The sequence below is a fragment of the Paroedura picta genome, chromosome 1 (assembly GCF_049243985.1).
Source record: "Paroedura picta isolate Pp20150507F chromosome 1, Ppicta_v3.0, whole genome shotgun sequence".
Classification (NCBI taxonomy): domain Eukaryota; kingdom Metazoa; phylum Chordata; class Lepidosauria; order Squamata; family Gekkonidae; genus Paroedura; species Paroedura picta.
In genome coordinates, this window is record NC_135369.1 from 149,716,011 (window position 1) to 149,742,792 (window position 26,782).

Sequence of the window (26,782 nt, forward strand, 5' to 3'; positions counted from 1 at the left end):
GTATCCCCTGTGCAAGCACCGGGTCATGTCTGACCCTTGGGATGATGCTCCTTTTGAAATATCCAAAAACTAGCTTCAAAGCCCGTTCCTAAGAACGGGCCTTGAAAGGGTCCCCTCCCCTGGTCCCCGGCCAGATAGTGTAAGGTGGCTTTGGGCGGCAGCTCGCAGCCGGATCAAGTGGGGTGGATGGGGGCTGGGCAGCTTGTTAGCAGGCCTGGGACAGAGCTCCTTAGCAGGCAGTCAGCAGGCCGGGAGGCCCTCATTAGCAGACCCAGCCTAGCAGGCCAAGAGGCCCTCGTTAGCAGGCCCAGCCAGCAGGACAAGAGGTCCTCATTAGTAGGCCTAGTCTAGCAGGCCAAGGGGTCCTTGTTAGCAGGCCCAGCCTAGTGGGCCAAGAGGCCCTCGTTAGCAGACCCTTCACCACGACCCTTTGCCCAGGGCCCTCTCCCCTGACCTGCTGCTGGCTCCAGGCACTGAGGCGCGTCTTAGAGCAAAGAGGCTAGAGTCCAGGGATGGAGGGCGGGAGCTGCAGGGGCTGGGCTAATCAGGGTTACCCTTATTGGCCCTATTCCAACTTGGCCCTATTCCAACTTGGCCACCCCCCAGGCTGTTTCACAAATATATTGGGGAACCATGGCAAAAAAGGATTATTGAGGAGATGGGTTATACAGGGAACCAGGATAACTTCCTGGTCTGGCTCTGGACCCTTAGGTTTCATGTATGCCAACTTGGACGTGAGCTCAATCTCCTCACTGTGCTTTGATTTATTGTTGTTGTTGTTGTTGTTGTTGTTATTGCTTCTTCATAGGAGATTCTGAATGCAATTGGACTTTGGTCAAAGGTTCTGGAGAAGGTGAGTGCAGATGCCTAGATTCTGTCTCTGGGGCAACTGAAGTGGCACTTTTGGAAGTGATAAAAGCTATTCTGATAGTTGGACCTATAGATATCAAAAGGACTTATGAGTATCCCGATGGAATTCAGTAGTTCGAGCTGAAGGAAGCAGAACGGAAACAGTCGGACTCAAACTCAGAATCACTCTGGATCAGTGGTCCCCAACCCGCGGGCCGCGGCTCCTTCTTCCCTCCCCCCCCAAAGCGAGAAGCTTGCGGCCCGGCAAGCTTCACGCTTCGGGAGGGGAGGGAAGAGAAGCTTGCTGAGCCGCAAGCTAATCGGCCGCTTTAGCGGCCGATTTCCTCGCGGCCCGGAGGGGCCGGGAGGGAGAGCCGCGGCTGCCGGCATGGCGGCGGCGCAAACTCGCATGCGCGGACTGCTGCGCACGCGCGTTTGCGCCCCTACCGGGGCGCAAACGCGCGTGCACGGCAGTCCGCACATGCGCATTTGCGCTAGGGCTGCCGCTCGTGTGCGGGCCCCCGGGCCGCCCTCTCCTTCCACTACACCGCAGCGGTCCGCAGCAAGCGAAAGCTTGCGGACCGCTGCTGTGGATGGAGCCAAGGAAGACAACACCTCCTTCCAACGCTCAGTTTTTAACCTAGGGACCCCATCCAACTGAGTCTTCAGGGTAAAGTGCTAGCAGATTGCAAAAGCAATTACATTGTGGGCCTCTCCTAAGTACAGGAGGCAGAGCTCATGCTTATCACTCTGTCTCATTTTCCTTCCACATTTAGAATGTTTCTTGAACAGAGCCTTGGATGCCATGACAAGGGGCCAAAAGCATAACAGATAAGGAGAGTCCTCCTTGTGCTGGGACTTGCCTCCATAAGATAGATTTGCAAAATGTGAAAAACAATTATCATAAGGACAAAGCAGAGTCTGATTTATCCACAATGACAACAAATATCAACAGAGCAAGCTAGAAAGCTTCCTATCCTTGTGGTGGCAAAAACAGAACTGATGGAAGAGGGTCCCACTATTAGAACACATTATGCATTGGGTGGTAACCCCACACATAGACAGCTCCAAAAGGGGCAGGGTGCCCTGTCTTTGGAGTTTTTAAGCTAGAAAGTGTCCATGCCCAGCCTTCACAGGGGCAGTCCCAATGTGGGGCTGCACAATAAGAAGTAAGATGAACAGTGCTTTATGCAGACAGGAATAGAGCTCGATAGCTGTAGAAGCTGTTACAGTCAGTAGCTATAATAGTCATCTGCAGATTCCAGAGACATGATCCCATGTCACTAACCCAGTCACTCAAAATTTAAGAAAGCTTGCTTAGTCTTTTATGACTGTTTATATTTCTCTATCTTCTTTTCTCAAATAGTTATTCTCATCACCTCCATTTCTTCTTCTATTTCAGTATTTACAGTAGTTCCCCAAAGCCAAACAATGAATATTTTTAATTGTAAATCAAACAACTCATTTCTCTTCAATATGCTTGACATGCTACAGACTGAGACAGCAACTGTAAGGTATCAGAATTTCCCTCTATATCGTTTGTCACAAGTTTAACACTTCTTGTATTGAACTTGCTGCTTCTCTGATGGACAGTCAAGGAACACAATTTACATTTAATTGATTTAAATAAGGCTAGATAAATCTTCACCTTTATGTGACAAGCAGTCAAGACTGACAAGTGATGGTAGACAGGTAAAAGTAAATGAATAGAAATTTGAATTGCCCTTGCCATTTATCTTGGTCTTGTGTGTCGTAAATCCAGTTTGGGAGAAAGACATTCTAAATTTCACTATTCAAGCACTAAATGAAACTGTCTCCTTCAAAATGATAGTTCCACTAAAGCAGTGATACATATCCTCATTCTAATTAACCTAATGGTCTACTCATCCACCACACTTGGAGGCCTATTTCATTACCCTAAATTAACATTTTCTTTCCATTAAACATCAGATAATAAAAGATACCATTCATAAGCCAGCTTTACTATACATTTAATCTGTAACATTCCTTGCTTAGTGGTTACACAGTGCTTAAAAGAATTCAATTTCCAAAATATATAATGGCCATATTATTATTAACAAGGAAGACACTAGTAGTACGTTAGGTATGATGTTTCACATTTCAGGATGCCCTTTTATTAGCTAACGTGATATGGAGACTGACCATCCAGAAGTCATAATATAAATTATTTGCACCATTCCCATAAGTCAGGAAAAGAACACAAGATTTCTTGAGTTGGGAGGATTTCTATGGGATATCTAGAGAAATATATACCTCCTCATGTCTAATGGAAGGAGCTGTGAGATGTGGTATATCTAACACTTAGAGGTGTGGTATATCTGTTTCAAATAAATAATCAGCCTCCATAATCAAGTAAGAAACTTTAGTTTGCATTGAGGAAATCATTCTCACCTTCAAGGACAAGGGGAAATCAACTCTCATTCTGCATACTTTAGCTGTAAGAATACTTTCAGAGGAAGACCCAAGCACTGGGAAACTTTCTCTGTGGGCAAGGTAGAATACCTACATCGATAAAAGCAGAAGGGTAATTTAAAATGTAAATGACAGCCTCTCCACCACAAACTGCCTCAAACCCACTGCTTTGCTGAGACCTAATCTACCAATAAGCATTCTCTTTCAAGACAAGTACACAGACTTTAGACTAGGTCTAAAAAGAAAAGTTTTCCATCTTCTTTTTAATCCTATACTTTCCTTTATTAATAATAAGCTCCCTCGGACTAAGGTCTTGAGTTATACAACCAAGTCATAGTACAAATATCAACAACAGTTAAAAAATGAAGGTAAAAGAAAATGATGCCACTATATCACTGTAAAATTATAAGATGATCACATTAATAAGTAGCAAGCTCTGTGAGGTAACAAGCCTCACTCCAGTACCAACGTATTCCAGCTCCAGTGAAAAAGTGTCTGGGGCAAGGGAATAAGCAAGCAAGTTTAGCAGACAAGTGAATTCAGCAGTAGGGTGAAAAGGCCTGGGCACTAGGCCTTCCACATCACTAAAATGGTAAACACAGTTTCCACAAACAGATCTACATAAATATAAATAGGAAATTTATATTTTAAAAAGATTTTAAAAAATAATTCTAAAAGCAGAATACCAGCATGGGGTTGGGGGCTATCCAGTGTATTGCACTGAGTGCAATAGTATAACCATCTGCCAGCCAGCCATGGGTGAGGGCTTGGTGCAAGGAGTTCCTGGTTCTCAGGGAATGAGTTCACACTTTCAAGTCAGCTAGGCACATGGATAAGATTCTTGGGGACTTGTTAGATGTGTACCACTCTGAGAATGGCAGCCCTGGAACTGTCAAGGAGCATGAAGGGCAGGGGGAAACAGCACAATGCTGAGGAAAGGGAGAATGTTCCCTCAGAAGGAAGCCTTTTACAGTTAGTGAACTTGTAACCTTTTGCACCAAGGAACCATCCCTGGGTGGAGAGGAAGGGGGGTTCTTGGTAACTGATGATTTAATCCTTAGGCATGTAGATAGATGGGTTGCTGTCTATTCCTGAACAGCTAGATAGGCACAAATTAGGGGTCTCGATCTATGGATGAGAAGATGGTGTAGAAAGGAAGGATTTAAGTTTGTTAGACACTGGGATACTATTAAAAAGAGTATACCAGATCTTGTTGTCCTGAGAAGAAACCAGGTTGTCATCTACTTGTCCTGAGAAGAAACCAGGTTGTCATCTACTTGTCCTGAAAAGAAACCAGGTGGTCGTTCTTTAAAACAAAAAGGTGGCAAACCAGTTTTTAAACTAAATCCTGCAAGAAAGCCAACTAGATTGTCCCTGATTTTAGATGGCTCATCTCTATGAGATGAAGGGAAGTGGATTAGGACTGACCACTGAGAGGGTAAACAAATGATACTGACTTCCCTGTAAGGTCTAACAACCAAAGGACAATGGTTGCAGGTTTAAATTTGGAAAATTATAGCTGCTGGACAGATACTTGCCAGGGATGCTGTAGGTTGATCCTGCATTGAGCAGGGGAATGGACTATATGTCCTATATGGTCCTTTCAAACTCTATGATTCTATAATATGAAGAAATGCCACTAGGGGAGGGAGAGGGGCCAAATGAAAAGCCATACCCTAGATATGTTGGTCCCTGCCCACAGCTGAAAAAGTTCTTTGGTCCACATCCTCCATTCAGGTATGGATATACAAGTTCCTTCAAAGGAGGATACAGGCTGTGATACACCCCCCAGTTAGTGTGGGAGGATGTGGACCAAAGGATGGTCCAGAGGATGTGGATGTGCATCAATCAATGCAGATGACCTGCCCCTGAGTCCCATCCTGACAAGTGAAGAAATATCAAGCTGGATGCTATGGCAAAAGTTTATTCAATTTTTAATCATGATAGAACAAGATCCGGTATACCTCCTTTTTGGATACAACCATCTTCCTCAATAGTTTATTAACTTTTAGTAATTCTTACTCCCCCTACTGGTAATATAATATGCCATTTATAATTATCACCTTGCCTAAAAGGTCTTCAATTTATTATCTATACCGGTGGGGATCGTGGTCTCAGTAGTAGGCTCACTGGCCCTTAAGTACCACCAAGGCCTTTGCCTGCCTGCCTGACATGACCACCTCCCTTCCTCCTCCATCTTTCACAAATCTTCCACGATGATGATGGATGAGGTCAAGCCAGTGCTGCTGTCAAGACATAGCCCTAGTCACCAAATTTAAGGATCTGCAGTTGGCCCATAGTCAGCTTTAGATGTAAAGATGATACTTACATTACTGAAACAATGTTACAAAGGCACATTACCACTTTAGGGAGCAAACCCTAATGGCTGCCGGAATTCTGAAGCAGAAAAATTATAAAAGTTCCCCCATTAACATTTTGGATCTAATATTAAGAACTAATATGGCAAAATATACATAAGCATTGTACTTTATATTTTGCATATTAAAGTCGGAAGAGGAGGAGATGGGTGCAAAGGATGATGGATTGCAACACTGAAATTAATTTTGCCATTTAAGTTGATATGCTGCAGGTAGGTTTCAAGCATACAAAGCCTCCTATAAAGCTTCTTTCAATAATAGAAAGCCTTGAAAATGAAAGGAGAAAAATCACTCGCGCACCTCCCATATCAGCTCTAATATTTTTGCATTCAGTCAGATCAAGTACACAATGTACTAGTAAATCAGTGAACCAATGTAGTGTAAAATATAACTGAAGTACTTCCATTTGCATGACATTAGAATAGAAATAGGATGATATAAAAGTGTAGAAACATCCATTCTTTAAGTGAATTTTGATTTAAAACAAAATTGACTTGGCTAAAGAAAACTCAATGAACAAAATATATTTGATCAGAATTCTGAATCCGTTTAATGAAGCTATTCCCTCTTTTTTCAATCTCATCCAAGAGATACTTAAATGTCAATTGCATGTTAAATACTTGTAATAAAGTCTGTGTGCTAAAGGTTACAAAGTTAACCTAAGGAAGGTGAGCATAACAAAGTCAAAGAGGGAGCAGTATTGGGAAGAGAAGGTTTAAACTGCGATATACAGATATACAACAGAAAAGTTGTTCCATTTGAAGTGGGTTTGCAAGCCAAAGATGCCAGCGTAGTTATGACTGGCATCTCCGACTAGGACAGCCACATTCAAATTCCCACTTAGGGCTTGGTTATGCAATACTCTGGGAGTTCTGTGCACAAAGCACACAGCTTAAAAAAAAAAGTAATGGGGCACGGGGGATCTGATTTGGATCAGGAGGGGCTCAAAGAGGAGGTGCTTTATTTCCCTTCCATCAAAAATGGCCCCGTGTTATTTATGCTAATGCAACAGGACAACTAGTTCTTTGTGAAATTATACCAGGGGAAGGGGAGCTTTCTATCCTCCCAACACTATCCCAGTCAGAATCAGGTATCCACAGGGCCTAGAAAGTTTCTAACAACAACAAAATGCTGAGACATGGAACTCCCAACACATCACAATAAATGTTCACTAGGTGATTGCTAGCCAGTCATCCAAAGCCTAACCTGCCTCACAATGTGGAGAGGATAAAATGTAAGAAGGAAAAGCGCTATATTTCCTTTATATACCATAAAAAAACTTTCACTTGTCCGACAGTCTAAAACTAGTTGAAATTAAATATCAAAATAATATGCAGGAATGAATCAGTAAAGGTCACTAATGCTACCACATTATGGGAGGAGGGGGGACATTACAAACTTCATTCTGGCATACCTTCATACTCCCAGCCAAGTTCCAGTATGTTTTGGGGTAGAAAATATCCCACCAAAATTGTTTAGTATGGCAACTGACATTCTGCTTCACAATACCTGAACAGCCAAGAGCCTGAAAACACACTTTCACAAACAGTGGGAAATAAATAATTCAAATTTTTTTGTATCTGGGAGTACCTGGGGGGAAAGTTTTCATGATACAATATTTCAACATTAAAAAATATCCTCTCAAATACTTTATGAGCTCTCAAAAAGAAAGTAGCCCAAATGTAAGCCTGAAAATATTTCAGGGATTCTTCTGTATCCTACGGACTTCTTGGTTAACAGAAAGAAAATTGTAAGTAGATGTACTTTAGGAACACAGTTTACAAATGTGTAGGTGACAATGTCTTAAGTCGAAAAACTTGAACAGTCACTTCCCTACATACTCTGCCAAAGAGAAAAAAAGTGTAGCTGGGTTGTTAATTCACCCTAGACAACTATAACAAATTAATATGGTTCAAGTGTTGCATTCAAACAAATTTACACACTTGGAAACTTCTTTTATTAAAATACTTCTATAATCTAGTATTTCTCCTCCTTTCTTAAATGGCGCCACACCCAAGATAATGTAACTGAGATTACCCTGGGTCAGAACCATAGTAAACAAACAACATAAACCTAAATAAGCTTTACTGATGTGGAAACATCTTTAGTGGCTTCCAGGGGGAAATGCAATGGAAGTCATTATGTAAGTGACATGGCACAGTGGGGAGAGAAAGAAAGGAGTGAGCAGAGAAGACAGCCCCCCTTCCCCATATCCTTGCCACCACAATCATCTTAGGCCAGTCACCAGTCACCACTGCCACCCTGCTCCAACAGAGTCTCTACTGGTCTTCTTGCCACCTCTGCTGCTACTGCTGCTACCTCTGCATATCGCAGCGGGGCTCACATACATCCACAGTGGCAGCAACCCACAAGCAGCTATGACTTGCCTGGCCTTGGCACAGCAAGCTCTTCCACCCCTTTTAGGCTGCTGCTGCAGTGGTTGTGTGTGGACCTGCTGCAGGCTGTGTGTGGGGGGGGGGGGAGGCAGCAGAGAGAGGGAAGAGGCAGAGAGAGGACAAGCAGAGATCCGCCATTGCAACAGGTGGGTGGTGGCAGAGGAGGCAGCAGCCACTAGTTGCTGGCTTAAGGCAAAGGCAGTAGCAAGAAGAAGAAAAAGTTTTGAAAGCAATACACTTCTGGTGAGAGTTCAAAGCACATAAAAATAACAAAGCTAACTTCCTAGATACACTTGCTGAAGTTTCTTACAGCACAGATATTAAGTATTGAAGCACTGGCAAATTCAGTTGAAAGTTAGCTGGCATAATTCAGAGTAGAACATATGATAGACAGAGTAACACATTGGAGCCTAGAGGCATTTATTTATCAGATTTATACCCCACAATTCCCTCAGCAAACAAGGCTTGGGATAGCTTCCATCAAAGAAAAATACCATTTAATAAACAGCCTTAAAAGCAATTATAATAATAATATAGAACACAATTTCAAACTAACTACATAAATCTCTTACTGAATATGGCCGCCCTGCATCCAAAAACACAAAAGTAAAATGATCTGGGAAAACAACTCATTAATAATAAGATGTAACACAATGACTAATTAAAACCCTATTGAAAGATTTCTGTCTTACAAGTCTTGCAGCAGCTATCAAGGCCTTGCAGGGCATGCCACAGGCCATGAGTAACCTATGATAAATTATTCCACCAGTACAGGGCCACCACAGAGTTACTGAAGGACAAGGTAGAAAGGAACAGTAACTCTAACAAGAACAGCTCAAGCAAGCCCAATGTCATCAGATCCTGGAAGCAAAGTAGGGTCAGCCCTGGCTGGTATTTGGATGGGGGACGTCCAAGGAATGCAAGGGTCATGATGCAAGTGAAGGCATCTTTTGCCTTGAAACCCAGTGAGGTCACCATAAGTCAGCTGTGACTTGATGGCATTTTCCTCCACCATCACCAGAGAGGAAGAGCCTAATCAAGATAGAACACTCCCCCCCCACACACACACACACATACCCTTGCTTTCTTCCAACCTACACACACACACTTACTGCTCTCTCCAACTACCTTCCAGTGGGTTAGCAGTAGGCTGCTGGGGAGGACGGGATGGGAGGTACAGGAGGGGAAATCACATACCCCATGCTGTGCTGCTGCTGGGCCCATGCCCTGCTGCCATGCTGTGCTGCTGCCCAATGCATATCCCAAACAGCTGTACTGCCAACACCGGGCCCAGCATTGTTCCCAAACTGCTGTGCCTCCACCACTGGGCACAATGGGGCTTCTGCTGCATCTCTGCTGCCAGGCTCAGTGCAGCTCCTGGGTTGTTGTTGTTGTTGTTGTTATTATTATTATTATTATTATTTAATTTTTAGACCGCCCTATTCCAATAGGTCTCAGGGCGGTTTACAACATAAATAGTTAAAACACCATAAAATCCCCATAAAAACCCCAATTAACATCAACAAAAGTTACATATAACATATAGCGGCGGTGGTCACAATTCTGATCTTAGTTGAACCTCCAAGTGTGATTCCTGACCTGCTGGGTTGAATCAAGTAGATGCATTCTTTAAAACCCCTACTATTGGGGGGAGCTCAAATTTTTCTGCACACTTGGGATATACCCCCAGTGTTCAGAAAAATCTCTTTAGTCCTTGTGTGGCCCAGTGCATGGATTTAGATATCTGCAGATGGGGACCATGGGTAGCTATTAGACATACAAGACATCTATTTCTTAAAAGAAGAACGCCACTGATTTAATGAGATTTCAGTGGCATTTTTCTTAAAGAAGCAAATACTGTTTCTGCTGGCCATTTTGGAGATGGTTAGTAAGTTACCAACCAACTTTGTCAGGGCTTCCAAGCTTCAGTTTGGGTCAGCATGAGGGAGGACAAAGAAATACAGAATTCCAAATGTAAATCATAGAAGGGGGGTGAGCTAAAACTGGACAGAGAGGAGCAAGGTAAGGTAAGAAGGGAAATCTGAAGATTAGTTGGGGGGGTGGCAACAGGAAAAAAAGTGGGTGAATAGGTAGCAAAAAAGTAAAGCAAAAGGTTGAGTGGTAATAGAGAAATGAGATACCCCTACTTCCACCTCCACAACTCCTAATAGGTCCTCCCACTTATTATGACTACTACAGCTACAAGCCTCTAATATTAATGCTGGGGAGCAACAATACTGTGAGGTCTTGGGCTCCTTACCCTGATTGTAGGATTTCTAAGGCTATCTGCTTGGCTACTGCATTAGAATACTAGACTAGATGGAACTGATCCAGCAAGGCTGCTGCTTATATTATCTCATGCAAGTTTTAATGGCAAATTGAGGAATGGCATCAAGATGGTTCTTACTCAAAGGAAGTAACCTCAAAGTTAAAGAAGGCCTTCCCGTTAAGTATTATTTTGGCCCTCTTCACAAAAACATTGAATCTGCACTTAAAGTAATCTTCCCTAGATTCTATATTCAATAGCAAGGTAAAAATGAAATGAGAAAAGATTAATTTGCTTGATGCTAGCCTTGATTCAGCAACAGTGAATGAGAGACCTTTTAAATCATTACACAATTTAGGCTTTCAAAAGGTTTTAATCATAAAGGTTTGGGCAATGAACTGCCAATAACGTTTGATATATTTGAGATGATTCTTCTCTCCTTGCATCCAGAATGTGATGGCATTAAGCAGGTGGTTATGGGTGAGCTCATTTCTTGGGAAGTTGAATATGCTACTTATCATGAAAGATTCATATTAATAGTATGCCCCACAGTTCAGATGAAAAAATTGTCCTCCACACACTTACTGTGAAACAGATTACAGAAACACATAGTTCTGAAAAGCTGAACACAATGATTCTTGAAGTTTTAAGTAGAAATGGAATATGAAGAAGAGTTGGCTCTTATATGCCACTTTTCTCTACCCGAAGGAGTCTCAAAGCGGCTTACAATTGCCTTCCCTTTCCTCTCCCCACAACAGACACCTTGTGAGGTAGGTGAGGCTGAGAGAGTCCTGATATTACTGCTCGGTCAGAACTGCTTTATCAGTGCTGTGGCAATTTCAAGGTCACCCAGTTGGCTGCATGTGGGGGAGGAGTGGGGAATCAAACCCAACTTGCCAGATTAGGAGTCCACACTCCTAACCACTACACCAAGCTGGCTCTTCAACACATGGCTCTTCAATATCTTCAGCACATGGTTGCAGTACTGCCACTGAGGATAGAGCTAGCTAAGTTTATAATCGCAGATCAAGAAGGAAAAGATGGTAAGAATAAAGAAACCCCACAAAATCCTACAATATAAGATGAGTAGCATCAAGTGCTGAAAGAGACAGAATTCAGTATACTAGGTTAATAATGTTACTCTGTGATTATTTCTCTGCTGTATTCATAAAAGACAACTTGCTTATTAAGATACTATGAAAAAGTAGTTCCATTAACAATATAGTAGAGAAGACAAGAATGATTTGCAAAACACTTAATTAGGAATCCAGTCTTCTGATAATCACAAAAATGTTTAAATTTCTATAAATCATTCATAGATTGTCCAGCTAAACTAGCATTCTACATGAGATATGCTTCAAATAATCTTAAGGATTTTTGAGAAGATGTAACTGTTTCAACTCCAGAATAAGTCTGAAAAGAAATGAAAGACTATTGAACTTTAAGAAGCTTGCTGAACAATGGCACTTCCTTCGCAACAACTTATGGTATGTGGTTTTCATAAAGCTTGACCAGAAAGGCAATCTGATGCATTGATGTTTTGTCCACCTTTTACAAAAGCACTAGTAACCTCAATGAAACCATGAGACAACATCATTGGACAGCCATACATTTCAATCCTACATTAAACTTGATTCAAAGGATTAGCTGCTGATTTTGGGGATAGGGGAAACAAATTCATTTGATTAAAGGCCAGGTGTCAAAAAGGGACTTCTGAAGTCAGCTATTCCAAAAGAAACTCAGTGCACATATATCCTCTTCCCTTAGAAATGTTGAGCTAATCACATTTCTCAAAGCATCATTTTATACAGTCATTATAGTGGTTATAATACAACTGATCTAATGTCTTTAATCATGAGACAGTCTCTTCTTTCCTTGGTACCACTCCTTTTATATATGTCAAAAGGACTATTGTAAGGTCTACAATCAGATTCCAACATAAAATTTACATAGAAGGTTTTCTGGTCACAATACGATTTCATTTATTAAGCAGCAACCAGCAATGCAATATCTGCAATGACACAGCACTCTTTCAATAAAAAGATTCCTATGTAATCTATACAGTTTATGAGTTGGGCTAAGTACCACTATGCAAATATCTTAACAATGTTCTCTCTGTCTAAGAGAGCCAACTTGGTGTAGTGGTTAGGAGCACTGACTTCTAATCTGGTGAGCTGGGTTTGATTCTCTGCTCCCCCACATGCAGCCAGATGGGTGACCTTGGGCTCACCACAGCACTGATGAAGCTGTTCTGACTGAGCAGTAATATCAGGGCTCTCTCAGCCTCACCTACCCCACAGGGTATCTGTTGTGGAGAGAGGAATGGGAAGGTGATTATAAGCTGCTTTGAGACTTCTTCTGGTAAAGAAAAGTGGCATATAAGAACCAACTCTTCTTCTTTTATTTGTATCCACAGATTTGTGAAGGACTGAGAGGCAAGTTAGGGTACAGAGGGTACAGAGGAGAGCGACGAAGATGATCTGGGGCCAAGGGACCAAGCCCTATGAAGATAGGTTGAGGGACTTGGGAATGTTCAGCCTGGAGAAAAGGAGGTTGAGAGGGGACATGATAGCCCTCTTTAAGTATTTGAAAGGTTGTCACTTGGAGGAGGGCAGGATGCTGTTTCTGCTGGCTGCAGAGGAGAGGACACGCAGTAATGGGTTTAAACTTCAAGTACAACGATATAGGCTAGATATCAGGAAAAAGTTTTTCACAGTCAGAGTAGTTCAGCAGTGGAATAGGCTGCCTAAGGAGGTGGTGAGCTCCCCCTCACTGGAAGTCTTCAAGCAAAGGTTGGATACACACTTTTCTTGGATGCTTTAGGATGCTTAGGGCTAATCCTGCGTTGAGCAGGGGGTTGGAGATGGCCTGTATGGCCCCTTCCAACTCTATGATTCTATGATTCTAAGTTACCCCTCTAATTATTTTCTTTTCAAAGAAAGAGTGAGAGTTTGCTATGGACTCTCAGCTGAACTAAGCTGGAAAGTTTGTAGAGAAATTAAAAGAAAACAAGGGGAAACATATGCACAGATAATTTGTCAAAAAAGAAGATGGGTTGAGGGAAGCAAAATAAAGACATTTGAACAGCTAAAGCAGTCAATTGGTCTGGAACAATTTTCTAAATAAATTCCCTCAAAGCTAAGATGGTATATAAGAGATATAAGAGATAAAAAATTAAAAACTGCAGATTTACATATATTTGATGAAATAAAAGGTGACTTGGGAGGATCTCTTTCCTAACTCTTTGTAAAGAAAAACAAAGTTCAGGAACCTTCAGAGAAAACTGAGCCAATGAAACCAAACTTTAAAGAGCAGAACACTCCAGAGCCAAATAAGGGCTGACTTTTTGTAACTGCCAGGAAGAAGGACATCTCAAATCAATTGCCCAAAATTAGAAAAAGACACCAAATCCCAGCCAAAACTCTTAATATAGTTGAAAGGTCTGAAGCAGCTATAGAATTCCATCCAGGCCCTGAACCTGCAGAAGTCAAATCAGAGAGACCTGCCAGAGTTTTACAGGTATGGACAGTGAAGAATAATTTCCACAGGGAATATATGGAGCTGGTGGAAATTAACAGTGAAGTAGTGGGCTGGAGAAACACAGGAGCAGACATTACATTAATAACTCCACTGTTAGTAAAGAATGTACAGTACCCACCTAGAAAAACATATTAAATCACGGGGATCAGTGGCCCAGAATTTGATGTGGACTTGGCAGAAATCCCAATCAAATACAAAGGATTCAGAATTGCCTGCTAGGCCAGAAGCTAGAGTGGTTGTTATGGAAACCGAATGCAGCAGCTCTGCAGAGCAGACCCAGGCAATGGCAAGTGTGAGTGAACCTGAAACTTTGATGCAGGACATTCCTGCTCTACAATTTCGAACTGAGCAAAGGCCAGATTGTTATTGTTATTTTATGGTTTTAGGGGACGGGGTTATGTAAGCCGCCTCGAGCCTTTGGGGGGAGGCGGGGTATAAATATAAATATAATAATAATAATTATTATTATTATTCTTTACAGGAACCATGGCAACAAACTGAGCATCTTCCCAAGAACAATAAAAAATTCCTGTTCATTAAAAGCCGTAGGTCAGAGACATTGTCGAACATTTATGAGGCAAAACCATGCTGACCTATGGGAGAAGTATAAGCAGCTGGTTATCCCAAGGAAATAGATTGCAGCTTCTATATCTTGCCCAGGAAACACCCATGTCTAGATATTTAGGAATTAAGAAAACTAGAATAAGGTTGCAAGCTCAAATTTATAGGCCCAATATGGGAAGGATATTAAGAACTTTTTGCAAGCCTTGCCAAGCATGCCACCTAGTCGGCAAAGCACAGGACAAAACAAAAGGACAATTACAACCTGTTCTAGTCATGACTGACACGTCCTAAAAGACAGGTGTGGATATTCTAGGACTAGTCACTAGAGTAAACCAGCATGGGAATAAATGGTCATAGATTTGGGAACAATATTCATGTTCCAGGTATTGAAGGATCTGCAAACTTGTGGAAAGAAACACCTCACCACCACAGCTTATCATCCATGAACCAACAGACTAAACAAAAGATTCAATGGCATCTTGAGTCATATGCTGAAGATATATGCAGTGAAACATCCTAGCAACTGGGATCAAAGACTTCAACATCTTTTATTTGGATATCGAGACATGGCACAGGAAAGTTCCAGATCTGAGCTACTGTTCATGTGCCATGTAAGAGGAACAATGGGCATCTTCAACAAAGCATGGGCAGAGAGAACATCAAAAACAAAGATTTAGTCACCTATCTACAGGAGTTACAACCGAATCTTCAGGAACTTAGAACTGCTGCTTCAGCCAACATATATCTAGCTCAGCAAAAGCCCAGAGAGAGATTAGCCAAGTCAAGAGACCAAGTCCTTGTTCTGAAACCACAGAGGCACCAGCTGGAAGTAACATGGGAAGGACCTTTCAAAACTGTAAATCAGGTTTCTAGTGTAAACTGTTTAATGTGAATCCTGGTGGGGAGCAATGTAAGTTATAATCATAGAATCATAGAGTTGGAAGGGGCCATACAGGCCATCTATTCCAACCCCCTGCTCAATGCAGGATCAGCCCAAAGTTATTGCATGTCAAAATGTTAAATCCACAGGTAACCTGGTCCTTATGACCAAAAGATAAAGGGGAAAAAACAAGCTAAAACCACACTTCAACAGAAAGGAATTTACATTATGTGCTGACCATTCTCCATTATGTTGGTTGAAGTTAAAATTACCAATAGCAAATGAATTAGATGGAGTCTGTTACAGGATTTCAATTTTGGCATTGTGCACGTAAAAGAGAACCAAATGCACTCCTGAGAAATACCTACAAGTACAGGTGGTAAAATAAGGGCAGATTGTATACAGTTATATAGGAAGTTTGACTTGTTGGGATTTTAAAAATGTAAACATCTGATATGTCCCATCGCAGAGAAGAAGCTTAAAAGAACCTCCCTTTTAGCAATGAGAAACAGGGTGAAACATATGAATAGTAAATGGTTAATGCTTCATCCTGATCTGAGAACTGAGAAATATAAAATGTATGTTCTTGTTTTTTATAGCTTGGATGTCGGCACTATTTTTTAGATTAAACAACCCTAAATTGTGAGTCCCATTTGAGGCCTGTATGCTTCTATTTAGGATTTTTGCCATAAGTGCAACCAATGGTTTGTAGGTATCTTCTATATAACACTACTTTGGTAAGTGTTATATGATTTGCCTTTCTATGTATGTATTTGTAATAAGCATCTAATGATTACTCTTATATTATTTTCTAGAGAAAATAAGAAAAATATCATCTTCTTTCATAAGCTGATTGCTTTACTTTTGTTGTACTCTATTCAGCCCCTGTTCAGGATTCTTTGTGATTTCAGCCTCCAGGTAGGGTCTGGGGATCTCCAAGAACCACACCTAACCTGTATGGTTAGGGTTGCCAGCCTCTATTACAAGTGATCACCCAGTGACAGCCTCAGCCTAACACGAGGCCCTTTTCAGTCCTTGCACCCAACCACACAACAGCAGGCATCCAGCTGAACTTCCAGAAATGGCCGCTAAACCCCTGAGGAGCTCTCATGGAACCCCAGAGTTTCCCAGACCCCCTGCTGGGAATCCCTATTTTAAGGACCTGTCTGGATAACTGAACAGCTACTCATATGTGACAAACTATTATTTGTAGAAATACAAAATTAACTCATTCCTGTTGCCTGTGAATTTGACAGTGGATCTAGGAGCAAAACTGAGAGTTCCCCTTGACCTTCCTGGCTCCTAGTCAGAGCAAGGGCTCCTAATACCATTAGTAGTAATAGATAGCACTGATGATGATGAACCACTAAGCTTTTATATTTATAGCACATTATCATATCCCAAAAAGCAACAGCTGTCTAGCTGTAAGGTCTGCTAGCGAATGAAATGAATTACAATGTCTAAAAAAGTTCTCTTATAACTTTGCCTTACCAACTCCAGAAGCTACTTTAGCTTAAATCTTCTTTAATTACAGTTGCTGTTTCCTTTAATTTTGAAACATGTTTTAACACAGTTCTTATCACAAACACTCCTTGGCTGTCAGCATCCTCCAGCCTGCTACTGAGTCTTGAGCTCCTAAGTTGACCAAGAATCAAAGGGGTCTACCGTTGACAACTTTATTTTCCAGCTCCCCCAGGAACTCCACCTCCCCTGCAATTTGGATTTCTTTTTATAGCTGCCACTGTAAAAAATATATATTTATCTGTGATGATTCTGGCACTCTTGAACACTAAGTATATATGAATATGTGTTGGGTGAAGATGATGCAGGGACTTGTTGACTTTGGTATCTGTCATGCTGACCATTTCAACCTAGCTGAACTCTCATTAATGTAACAGAGCAGGTGGCAAATGGCCAGAATTTTACTCCTGTCAGTTCAGTAAAGGTTGTATTTAAATAACTAAATACTGATATGAAAAAGCACTGATTCTTGGGAATAAGCAGTAGAAAGCTAGTTTTAGGGAGAACTCTAGAAAGAAATATGAAAACATGTTTTGCTAACTAATTCTATTTTTACAAAGATCCTCTATATTAAGCTTTCTGGCAATGGGCCCAACATGGAATATCTTGGAACAGCCTTCTTCCTGGTAATCAATCAACATAGAGCATGCACTCCAGTCTTACATAGAACTCCAATCCAGACTAACTTTTATAGATTTTTTTGGCAGCGTTCAGATTTCCTAACCCAGGCATAATTTAATGTGCCCATTCAGCCTGTCCATGCAAGCTGGAGTCTCATTCAATCCTTCAAAAGTTCTAAGTTCTAAAGGAGTTCTAAGGCATCAAGGAAGAACCAGTAATGATCCATAATGAGACCCTCCAAAAGTACAGCCAAATGGTAGAAAGCGAGGCTGTTTAAAGGAAAACAAGTTTCCTTTCCTGTCTTAATTAATGTCACTAAATCTGTCTCCGACTTCCCAGGTTATAATTTAGGGTTTAACTGAATATTCCCACAAAGAACTATACTCTTTTGAAATATGGTACCATGTAGAAATAACGTCTGTACCTAGCAAATAAGAGAATATCGAAGGAGAACATTTTATTATTTATAAACTTTATACTGTTTTTCTGCCCTCATCAGGACCATCAAAATGACTGATGAATTAAATACACATGTAATAAAATCACATCTTGCAGACAATTAAAACTAACCAAAAAATCCACACATCATTAAAGCCAATGCTAAAATGCACATATGAAAACATAAGGAAGGAAGGAAGGAAGGATCAATGATTTAAAAACCAACAAAATTTTTACATACTGGTAGAAGATAACAAAAGTGAACAGATGAGTCTCCCTGGGAAGAGTTTTCGTGCCTCAACTGAGAAAGTCCTTTCTTGGGTTATCAGACACCTAACCCCAGAAGGAAGAGGGTACCTGAAGCAGGGCCTCAGAAGATGACTGCAGTTGTCAGGTAGGTTCATAAGAGATTAGGCAGTCCTTTAGGCAGATTGGTCCCAAGCCATATTAAGCTTTAAGGGTCAATACAAGCACACTGAACTGCTCCCAGAAACAGATTCAGAGTCTTCAATAAGAAGGGAGAAGGGAGAAGGCTCAAAGCGGCTTACAGTCGCCTTCCCATTCCTCTCCCCACAACAGACACCCTGTGGGGTGGGTGAGGCCGAGAGAGCGCTGATATCACTGCTCGGTCAGAACAGTTTTATCAGTGCCGTGGCGAGCCCAAGGTCACCCAGCTGGTTGCATGTGGGGGAGCTCAGAATTGAATCTGGCATGCCAGATTAGAAGTCTGCACTCCTTACCACTACACCAAACTGGCTTACCACTACACCAAACTAGTCCTAAAGCCCACTCCAGTCAACATCCTGCACCAGTTAAAATTTCCAAACACTTCTCATGTTAGCTCTACATAGATCACATTGCAGAGGCAACCAGGCATGTACCACAGTGGACATCGCTGACTAAAGCAGTCAAAGCTGGTAAAAGGAACTTCTGGATATAGCTGCCATATACTTATCCATCAGTAAACTTGAGTAAGAGTATATCAAAATGACATAGCTGTTCCTTCAAGGATAGTGCAATCCTGACCAGAAAAGATGACACTTTAAATACTGGGGTAGACCTTCCACTCACCACTTCCCCCTTGTCAGGACTCAGCTTCAATGTATTAGCCTGCATCCACTCCAAAACTCCCTTTAGGCACCGGCAGCTTTCTGAAATCTCCCTAAGATTGACTAGAAGCATGAGGTTTAGAACTGTCATCTGCATATTGATAACAATCCAGCTAAATATCTGGTTAACCTCACCCAATGGTTTAATGTAGATGTTAAAAAGCATTAAGGAGAAGATGGAACTTTGCAGGACACCTCAGGCTAAAGGCCCCCAGAACCACCTTCTGAAACCTATCCACCAGGTAGGATCAGAACCACTGCAGGATAGTGCCTCCCAATCTTAACCCAGAAAGGTAGTCCAAGAGGATACGATGACTGATGGTACTAAAAGTCACTGAGAGATCCTAGATAATCAACAGTATTGCATTCCCTCTATACATCTCTCAGGTAAAGGGCATCTAGCAGGGTGACAAGGCTGTTTCATTCTCATAACCAGGCCTAAGCCCAGAGAAGAAAAATCCAAAAAATCTGCTCATCCACAAATGCCTAAAGTTGTTCAGCCACCACCTCTTCAATAACCTTGCTCAAGAATGGAACAGCATTTGAGACTACTTAATAGTTATTGGAAGCCCTTGGGTCCAGAGTAGGTGTCTACTACACTTATCCAGAGTAAGTGTAGACCGACCACTGCTTGTTTCCTCAGGAAACTGCCCTTGTCTTAAGGAGACCTTAACTACCTCTCGTGTGCACTGCTATTCCATCATTTAGCAACTACACAGCTCTAATTTCAGTGGTTTCTACTTATATTAGGTTCAGATTTTGACACTGAATAAATGCACTAGTATGCTATAACAAAACAAATTTTAAAACTTAGTTCTGTGGCAAACAAAAGTACTTTTTAAAAAGGTACTATCTGTGAACATTTTCACCAGTTATATGCATGGTTTGCACAAAGTAATCAATTAAAATTTAAATTGGTTGTGTAGAGCAGATGGCTTTTTATACAACAGTTCATTAGACTATATTTGTTAACAGCTCCTTTGTCTAAAGTTGTCTAAAGGCACAGGTCAGTTGAGGAAATCATCTTGGAATACAGGCTATATCAGTAACCAACATATTGTTTTCACACAGCCACTACCTTGTTTGTTTAACCTCACACTAAACATCTGACAGCTACCTCAGCCCTAGTCCTGCAAACACTCATCCTCATTAGTGACATGGAAATGGTGTTGTGCTGCCCATCTGGCACTACACCTTCTGCCTTGCAACTTCCGTATCTTCTTCCTATGCACCTGAGGCTCTGGTGACAGGAGAGGTAAACTGGCCAGCAGATGACTCTCAGGGGCTTTCCGCACCGGGATCCTTGTAGCAAATTGTTTGCTGAACGAAAAATCGCCATTTAAAATAGTGGAATTCGTCGTTATGCATACCTGCCTTTGTAGTGGAATCCAGTTGCGTTTTGTATCGTTTCCCACAGGCTTCCGGTCTCGGCAAAAATCGCTAAAAAGAAAGCGCTATTGCCAAGCTCGTCCCGCCTCTGGCTGTCAAGCAGCCAATGGGCGGCCGTTAGCATGCTCCCAAACAGCTCCTTTCCCTTTAAGAAAGTTTTTTTTTTTAAAAAAAAAGCACACACCCGTTGCAACGGAGAGACCCATCCAGCTTGCAGGTGTGTTTGAGCTGCCGTTTCATCGTTGCCACGCTCCTCCCAAGTGAAAAAAAAAATCCCCCCCCGCACGGGCGCGATTTTTGGCCGAAAACAGTGTGAAAAATAAAGGGAAAATACATCAGCAAATGGGCTCCTCTGTTGTTTGTGCTTAGTGACTAAACAGCTCTGGGGAGGGACTGAAGCCGGGGAAGCCTCTAAATGGAGGCTCGCCGGTGCGTTGATCCCCACTCGCTCGGAGAAAAAAAAATGGCGATCACTTCGCCGGAAGATCAGAGGAGAGAGCCAGGGGGAGGGACTTTGTAGAAACCACAACAATGGTAACGCACAGAACTTTCCCGCTAGTGTTGCAGATTGGTTGCAGGAGTGTATCGCTTTCCGGAGGGTGAATCCACTTTTGGGGATTTCCCTGAAAGCGCTACAACGAAGCGCTTTTTGCGGATCGGTTTCAGGTGTGTGGCAGATTGTCAACGACGTTGTGCATAATGGCAAATCAGTAGCGTTTTCAATTGGCAACCATTGTGCGATTTTGAAGGGGTGCGGAAAGCCCCTCAGTTGCCAACTCAGTATTGGGGGGGGGGCATTGTACTGGTACCTGGTTGTGGATTCATCTCCTTCTGCAGTGTCTCTGTTACTAGCCATAGATCTGGGTCAGGTCTGCTGGCTGCCTCTTCCTCAGAGGAGTCCTCTGTATAACTTGACTCTGCTTGAGTTGGCTGGTCTACAACAGTACTTCAAGTGAATCTGAAGTGTTCCATGTAAAGACTAAGAGCCATTTGTATAGCACAGAATAGCAGGACATACAAAAGTTTGTTTTAAAGTGGGTTTCATCTTTGTAGTCAGCAAAAATATAGAAACAAAACTAAGGGAAAATGCTGTTTCATTAAAGTGTGAAATATGAGATTCAGTAGTAACTTGGATAAATGAGGAAAAATGCAAAAGTGAAGAAAGAGGCAACATTAACAAATGTGACAGGCCAAAGTACAAGGCTTTCCTTTTCCCAAAGCATCATGGGACAAGGAATAGGGCAAATTCTAAAGAGTGTGGAAGACTATCATCCCTCTCTTCCAGCTCAAAGTCTGTTTCATCTGTTGAGGGTTTGAAAATAAGAACAGAATAGATATTCCTTACCATCCTAACTCTGGGGAACTGTAATTGTCTCCCACATGTATACACTATCCTCCTGCAGTCCCTTGAGCCGCAGATGAAGACAGTGATTCACCTTACACTCTATTGGCAGGGGGATAACAAAGTTTCTCAGGACACTGTGGAAAGTCACTAATTCACAGCCCTTAAGAGCAGAACATGTGAGCTGGCACTCTAAGAACAGCTGGTCAAATGAGATGAACGTGTGAACTTCATAAGAAGTTTTATTAACAGCCACTGGGGCTGCTTAAAGTTAGGAAGCTAAGCCACCACACTCTGCATAGCAAGTTATCATAACCTCTTTGTTTTGGAAGAGAAAGTTCCCACAGACAGCTGACTCTGCCAGTTTAGTCCCCTTCAGAAAGGCATGGGAGTCCAGAGATAGTTGAGCAGCAGCCCTGGCTTCCTTTTTTTGGCATGTTCCTCCCTACTTTCTTCTCACAGCTTCATAAATGTAAGCGTAACATACATCTCCACCAATCACCCCACGATACATTCTCTTCCTTTTAATGAACTTTGGATGCTGCATAAAGCAGAATTTATCTGATGGGGGGGGGGGCAAATCTACAAATCACTTTCAGGGGATGTAGGAAATTACCAAACTCAATAAATTAATATGCATAAGTTTAGCCAGGGTGTGTACCATTTTGATCATTTATGGTACTCTAGAGCCTGATTAATTTAAACTTCTGTTAGATCCATCCTCCTTAGAAATTACTTAGACCAGGGGTAGTCAAACTGCGGCCCTCCAGATGTCCGTGGACTACAATTCCCAGGAGCCCCTGCCAGCAAATGCTGACAGGGGCTCCTGGGAATTGTAGTCCACGGACATCTGGAGGGCCGCAGTTTGACTACCCCTGACTTAGACACTCAAACCTAAGAACCAATATTAGCAATTCATTAAGAAAACTAGATTTCTGTCATCCTATCCAGTCACTGCCCATGAAACTTTTAACTTTTAACTTCATATGAACTTTAGGTTCTCTGCTTACTCAAAACAGCTTACTACCAGCTTATGATAAGCATACAAAGACCCTGTCAGAAGCATTTAATCCAACATAGAGACGCTCCAATTTTTCAGATCCTCAAGAATTCAAGAGAAAAAGGAGTTTTCACTGAAGCTGAAATCTGGCAGTACTCCTGGGTTGTTTCAGCCCATTCTGATTGCCTTCTCTGTGCAAACACTACCATGTACTTCCATCTCTTTAGCACCTAGTTTGACTTTATATTGATATAAGGACTTGTAAGGATGTACCTCAGCCATTGGCCTTGCAAAAATAATATTTATGCACTCCATTGCACAGCGACTGAAATTGTTAAAAGTATTTCATAAAAATACTCTTGAGCACCTTGAACTAACAAGCAATGCCAAACATATTGCAACTGCTCCACAGTATCAGAAATGGAAAACATAATAAATGGCACAGAAATAATAGGAAGACATTAAATGAAATTATACTAAAATGAAAGTGCTTTCTTGCTGCACTTCAGCATGAAGCATCTAGAGGACAAAGTCATTTTAATCATGTTTTATACTGCACTGTCAAAGTTATTACCTTACTAACCTTGTATATGCATATTATAAAAATCATCCATTTATGTTACAGTGAATTACTTTAGGTTAACACTCAGAACTCAATACCTGAAACGAATCTCAAGTGACAAGACCCTCATTAATCATAATTTTCATACATTAATACCACAACACAAAGCCTCCTTGTTCACAGTTTGAAACTTCAGGTGATCAAATGTTATTGAACACCACCTGCACAAAATTGCATCCTCCCCACTCCCAATTTCAAATAGAATTTACTGGCAGAGAACTGCAGTGATAAATGGTGTTTACAGAACTGAGACCTGGGGAAGAGAAGAACCTTGATAGCAAGAAAGGAAAGTATTTTCCGTTATAATCACAAGCACCAATTAAAGACTTTAGTTACAGCTTTGTTTTAAGATGCACACAGAAAATACTTGCTTTATAAGGCTTGCCTATATTTATAATTTTGCTCTGAGGCAGCAAGTTTCCCCTCCATGTTACAAATTTGAATTGAGACCATACAAGTCTATGCCTAGTCTGGGATCTGAAACTAATGTCCCAAGTATATATAAAGCAAAGTCACATTACTCTGCATAAAACATATCAATCACCTTCCCCTTCTCCTCAGCCACTCCACGTCAAATTCTCTGCAAATGCAGGGCCTTTCTCTTTCTTTGACCTGAGCTTCTGGAATAAAGAAAGGAAAACTAAGTAGCACTTACCTGTTAACTATTGATCGTCAAGAATCTTCTGTATATGCACATATGGGGACCACGCATGAGCAGGTTTGTCATCCAAGAGGTTTTTACAGCTAAAAGCCTTCAGGGGGCACTAAGTGCTGCAGCCAGTAAGTTTGCTCCCACCCAGGAACACATGCTCCCACACAGCAGAACTCTCACCTTTAGTACCTTTAGTGCCACCAAAGCAGAGCATGCAACAAGGTAGCAGGGAGGTTTTATAGGGTTCTTACATGTTGTTACCCGTCGCGAGCCTCAGGGGAGCGGTGGGCTAGAAATCCAATAACAACAACAACAATAATAATAAAGGTAAAGGTAAAGGTATCCCCTGTGCAAGCACCGAGTCATGTCTGACCCTTGGGGTGACGCCCTCTAGCGTTTTCATGGCAGACTCAATACGGGGTGGTTTGCCAGTGCCTTCCCCAGTCATGACCGTTTACCCCCCAGCAAGCTGGGTACTCATTTTACCGACCTCGGAAGGATGGAAGGCTGAGTCAACCTTGAGCCGGCTGCTGGGATTGAACTCCCAGCCTCATGGGCAAAGCTGTCAGACGGCTGCCTTACCACTCTGCGCCACAAGAGGCTCATAACAATAATAATATATGTGTACAAATGTTACTCAGTGAATAATAGTTACAGGTTAGTGCAACTTTGTTTTCATCATGAATCTTCTGTACAGCCCCACAAGGGGATTCTAGCAACCTGCTCACCAGGCAGTGGTGAACGCTCTCCTCACTTTAAAATGAATGCAGTACTGCCTTTCCCACCTAAGCTTTTTGCCTCACTTACAGATCTAACAGCAGCTGTGAACAAATGTGTCGGCTGATGGCCAAGTAACAGCCCAACAAATCTCTGTCAGTGGTACTCCATAAAAGAAAGCTGCTGAAGAAGCTACAGCTGAGGAAGAATGAGGATGAATCTTTAGTGGGTACGGCAACCTAACTAAATCATAAAATTCCCTAATAGTAGAGACAATCCACCAGTACACACGCTCTTCCCTTTATTACAACCAACAAAGCATTTAAACAGTGCTTTATCCCTGCAGAACTCCAGGGTTCTTTTCAGGTAAAACAATAAAGGAGTGCAACAATCACTCATTTATAGAGCTGAGTGTTGGGAAGAAGAGGGGCAAAACAATATCCTGGGATAAGTGGAAAATGGAGACTATATTAGGAAAAAACCTAAGACTGAGTCAAAGGATTGCCATCTTGGGAAAAATCCTCAAAAACAGAGGTTCCCCCTAAAGTGATGTTAACTCCCTTACTCTTGGCTGATGAAACTGCCACTAAGATGCAGACTTTCATGGAAAGTTAAGCGAATGGACATGTGGCAAGGGGCTCAAAGGCCTTATGCATCAATTGTGTCAAAACAAGTAAAAGAGACCACCGGGGAACCAATGGGTCCTGGAGCAGGCAAAGACTAATGAATCCCATTTTAAAAGCTTTTGAACAAATGATAGGAGAAAACTGACCCTCTCCCCATCAACTTCCTTGTGATAACAACAGCTAGCACCCAGAAGGACCTTTAAGGATGAAAAAGCCAAACTTTATTTCTCATGTGCAATAGATATTCAAATAAGATTTGCAACTAAGCAGTCAGAGAAATTTGCCTATCACTAACCACAGAAAAAAATTGCCTCCATTTATGTGAATAGGACCTTCTAGTATTGAGTTTGCATGAATTCAAGAGTACATCATTAAAATAACCACTTTTGATATATATATATACTTGGTTATAAAAATCCCACTTTTCTTTCTGAATCTCATTTATATAATTATCTGTTTTTCTAAATGTATATATTTATTATTATCTTTAAACCGCCCGTGGCGCCACGGGCGCCACGGACTATATAATTCGCTAAGGGGTCTGAAGGTGGGATTAGTCCGTGATGAGAAAGGGTCCGGATTGGACCCTTCCTCATGACAGACAATCGGAGGGACCAATCGGCAGGCGCGAAGCGCCTGCCGATTGGTCCCTCCGATTCCCAGCTCCAGCAACTGCGAGCCGCGCGCAGCGTGGCTCGCAGTTCCTCCTGACCTGACGCGGCGAGAGGCGCTTTGCGCCTCTCGCCGCGTCAGGCCGCCGCCTGGGGGAGCCCCCGGCAGTCGCGCGAAGCACGGCTGCCGGGGGTTCCCTGCCTGGCGAGCTGACGCGGCGAGAGGCGCAAAGCGCCTCTCGCCGCGTCAGCCCGCCCACGCCGAAAGAAGCTCAGACCAGCCTGCAAGAAGGCCGGACCTCCACCGCCGCCGCCGCCTGCCGTTCCCCCGCCGCCGCCGCCCGGCTCTCCCCGCCCCGCCGCCGCCGCCGCCAAGGGGCCGGGCCCGCTGGCCAGCAGGGGAAGGAGCGTCGGCGTCGGCGGACAAGCGCCGGCCGAAGGGGACGCGCAGGCGGCCGGCAGGAGCAGCAGGAGGAGGCGGCGCCGGAGGAGGACCGAAGCCCCGGCTCGCCGCCGCCGCCGAAGGACCCGCAGACCAGCACGCCGAAGACCATGGTAAGGTCCTAGCGCCCGCTGCATTCCCCTGCAGCGGGCTTGATTACTAGTTAATTATAATTGCATTTATTACCCACCCTCTCTTTTCAGACTGCATTATTAACTTCCCTCAAGAATATTAAGTCTGTATCCCAAGTCTCCAAGCCAGCAGGCTGAGAGTTTAAATTGTGTTGAAACACCTGATTGATACTGATTAAGTCTGACTGTTTAGGCAAGGGGAACTACTGGCCCTGGGAGACCTCCATAAGGAACAAGAACCAGATTTGACAAAGC

The 26,782-nt window shown here is 42.5% G+C and overlaps 1 protein-coding gene across 12 annotated transcripts in view; it reads right to left on the reverse strand.

The window, feature by feature from the left end:
- The window catches only part of PRIM2 (DNA primase subunit 2), a 118,180-nt gene that overhangs the window by 60,267 nt on the left and 31,131 nt on the right, over positions 1 to 26,782 (reverse strand). For 10 of the 12 annotated variants that reach the window (XM_077307954.1, XM_077308009.1, XM_077307991.1 and 7 more), the window contains one exon: positions 3,262 to 3,372. The exons of the other annotated variants lie outside the window; for them this stretch is intronic. In XM_077307954.1, coding sequence (XP_077164069.1) covers positions 3,262 to 3,372 — 111 coding nt within the window. The remainder of the gene's footprint in view (positions 1 to 3,261; positions 3,373 to 26,782) is intronic. 12 annotated transcript variants of the gene reach the window in all.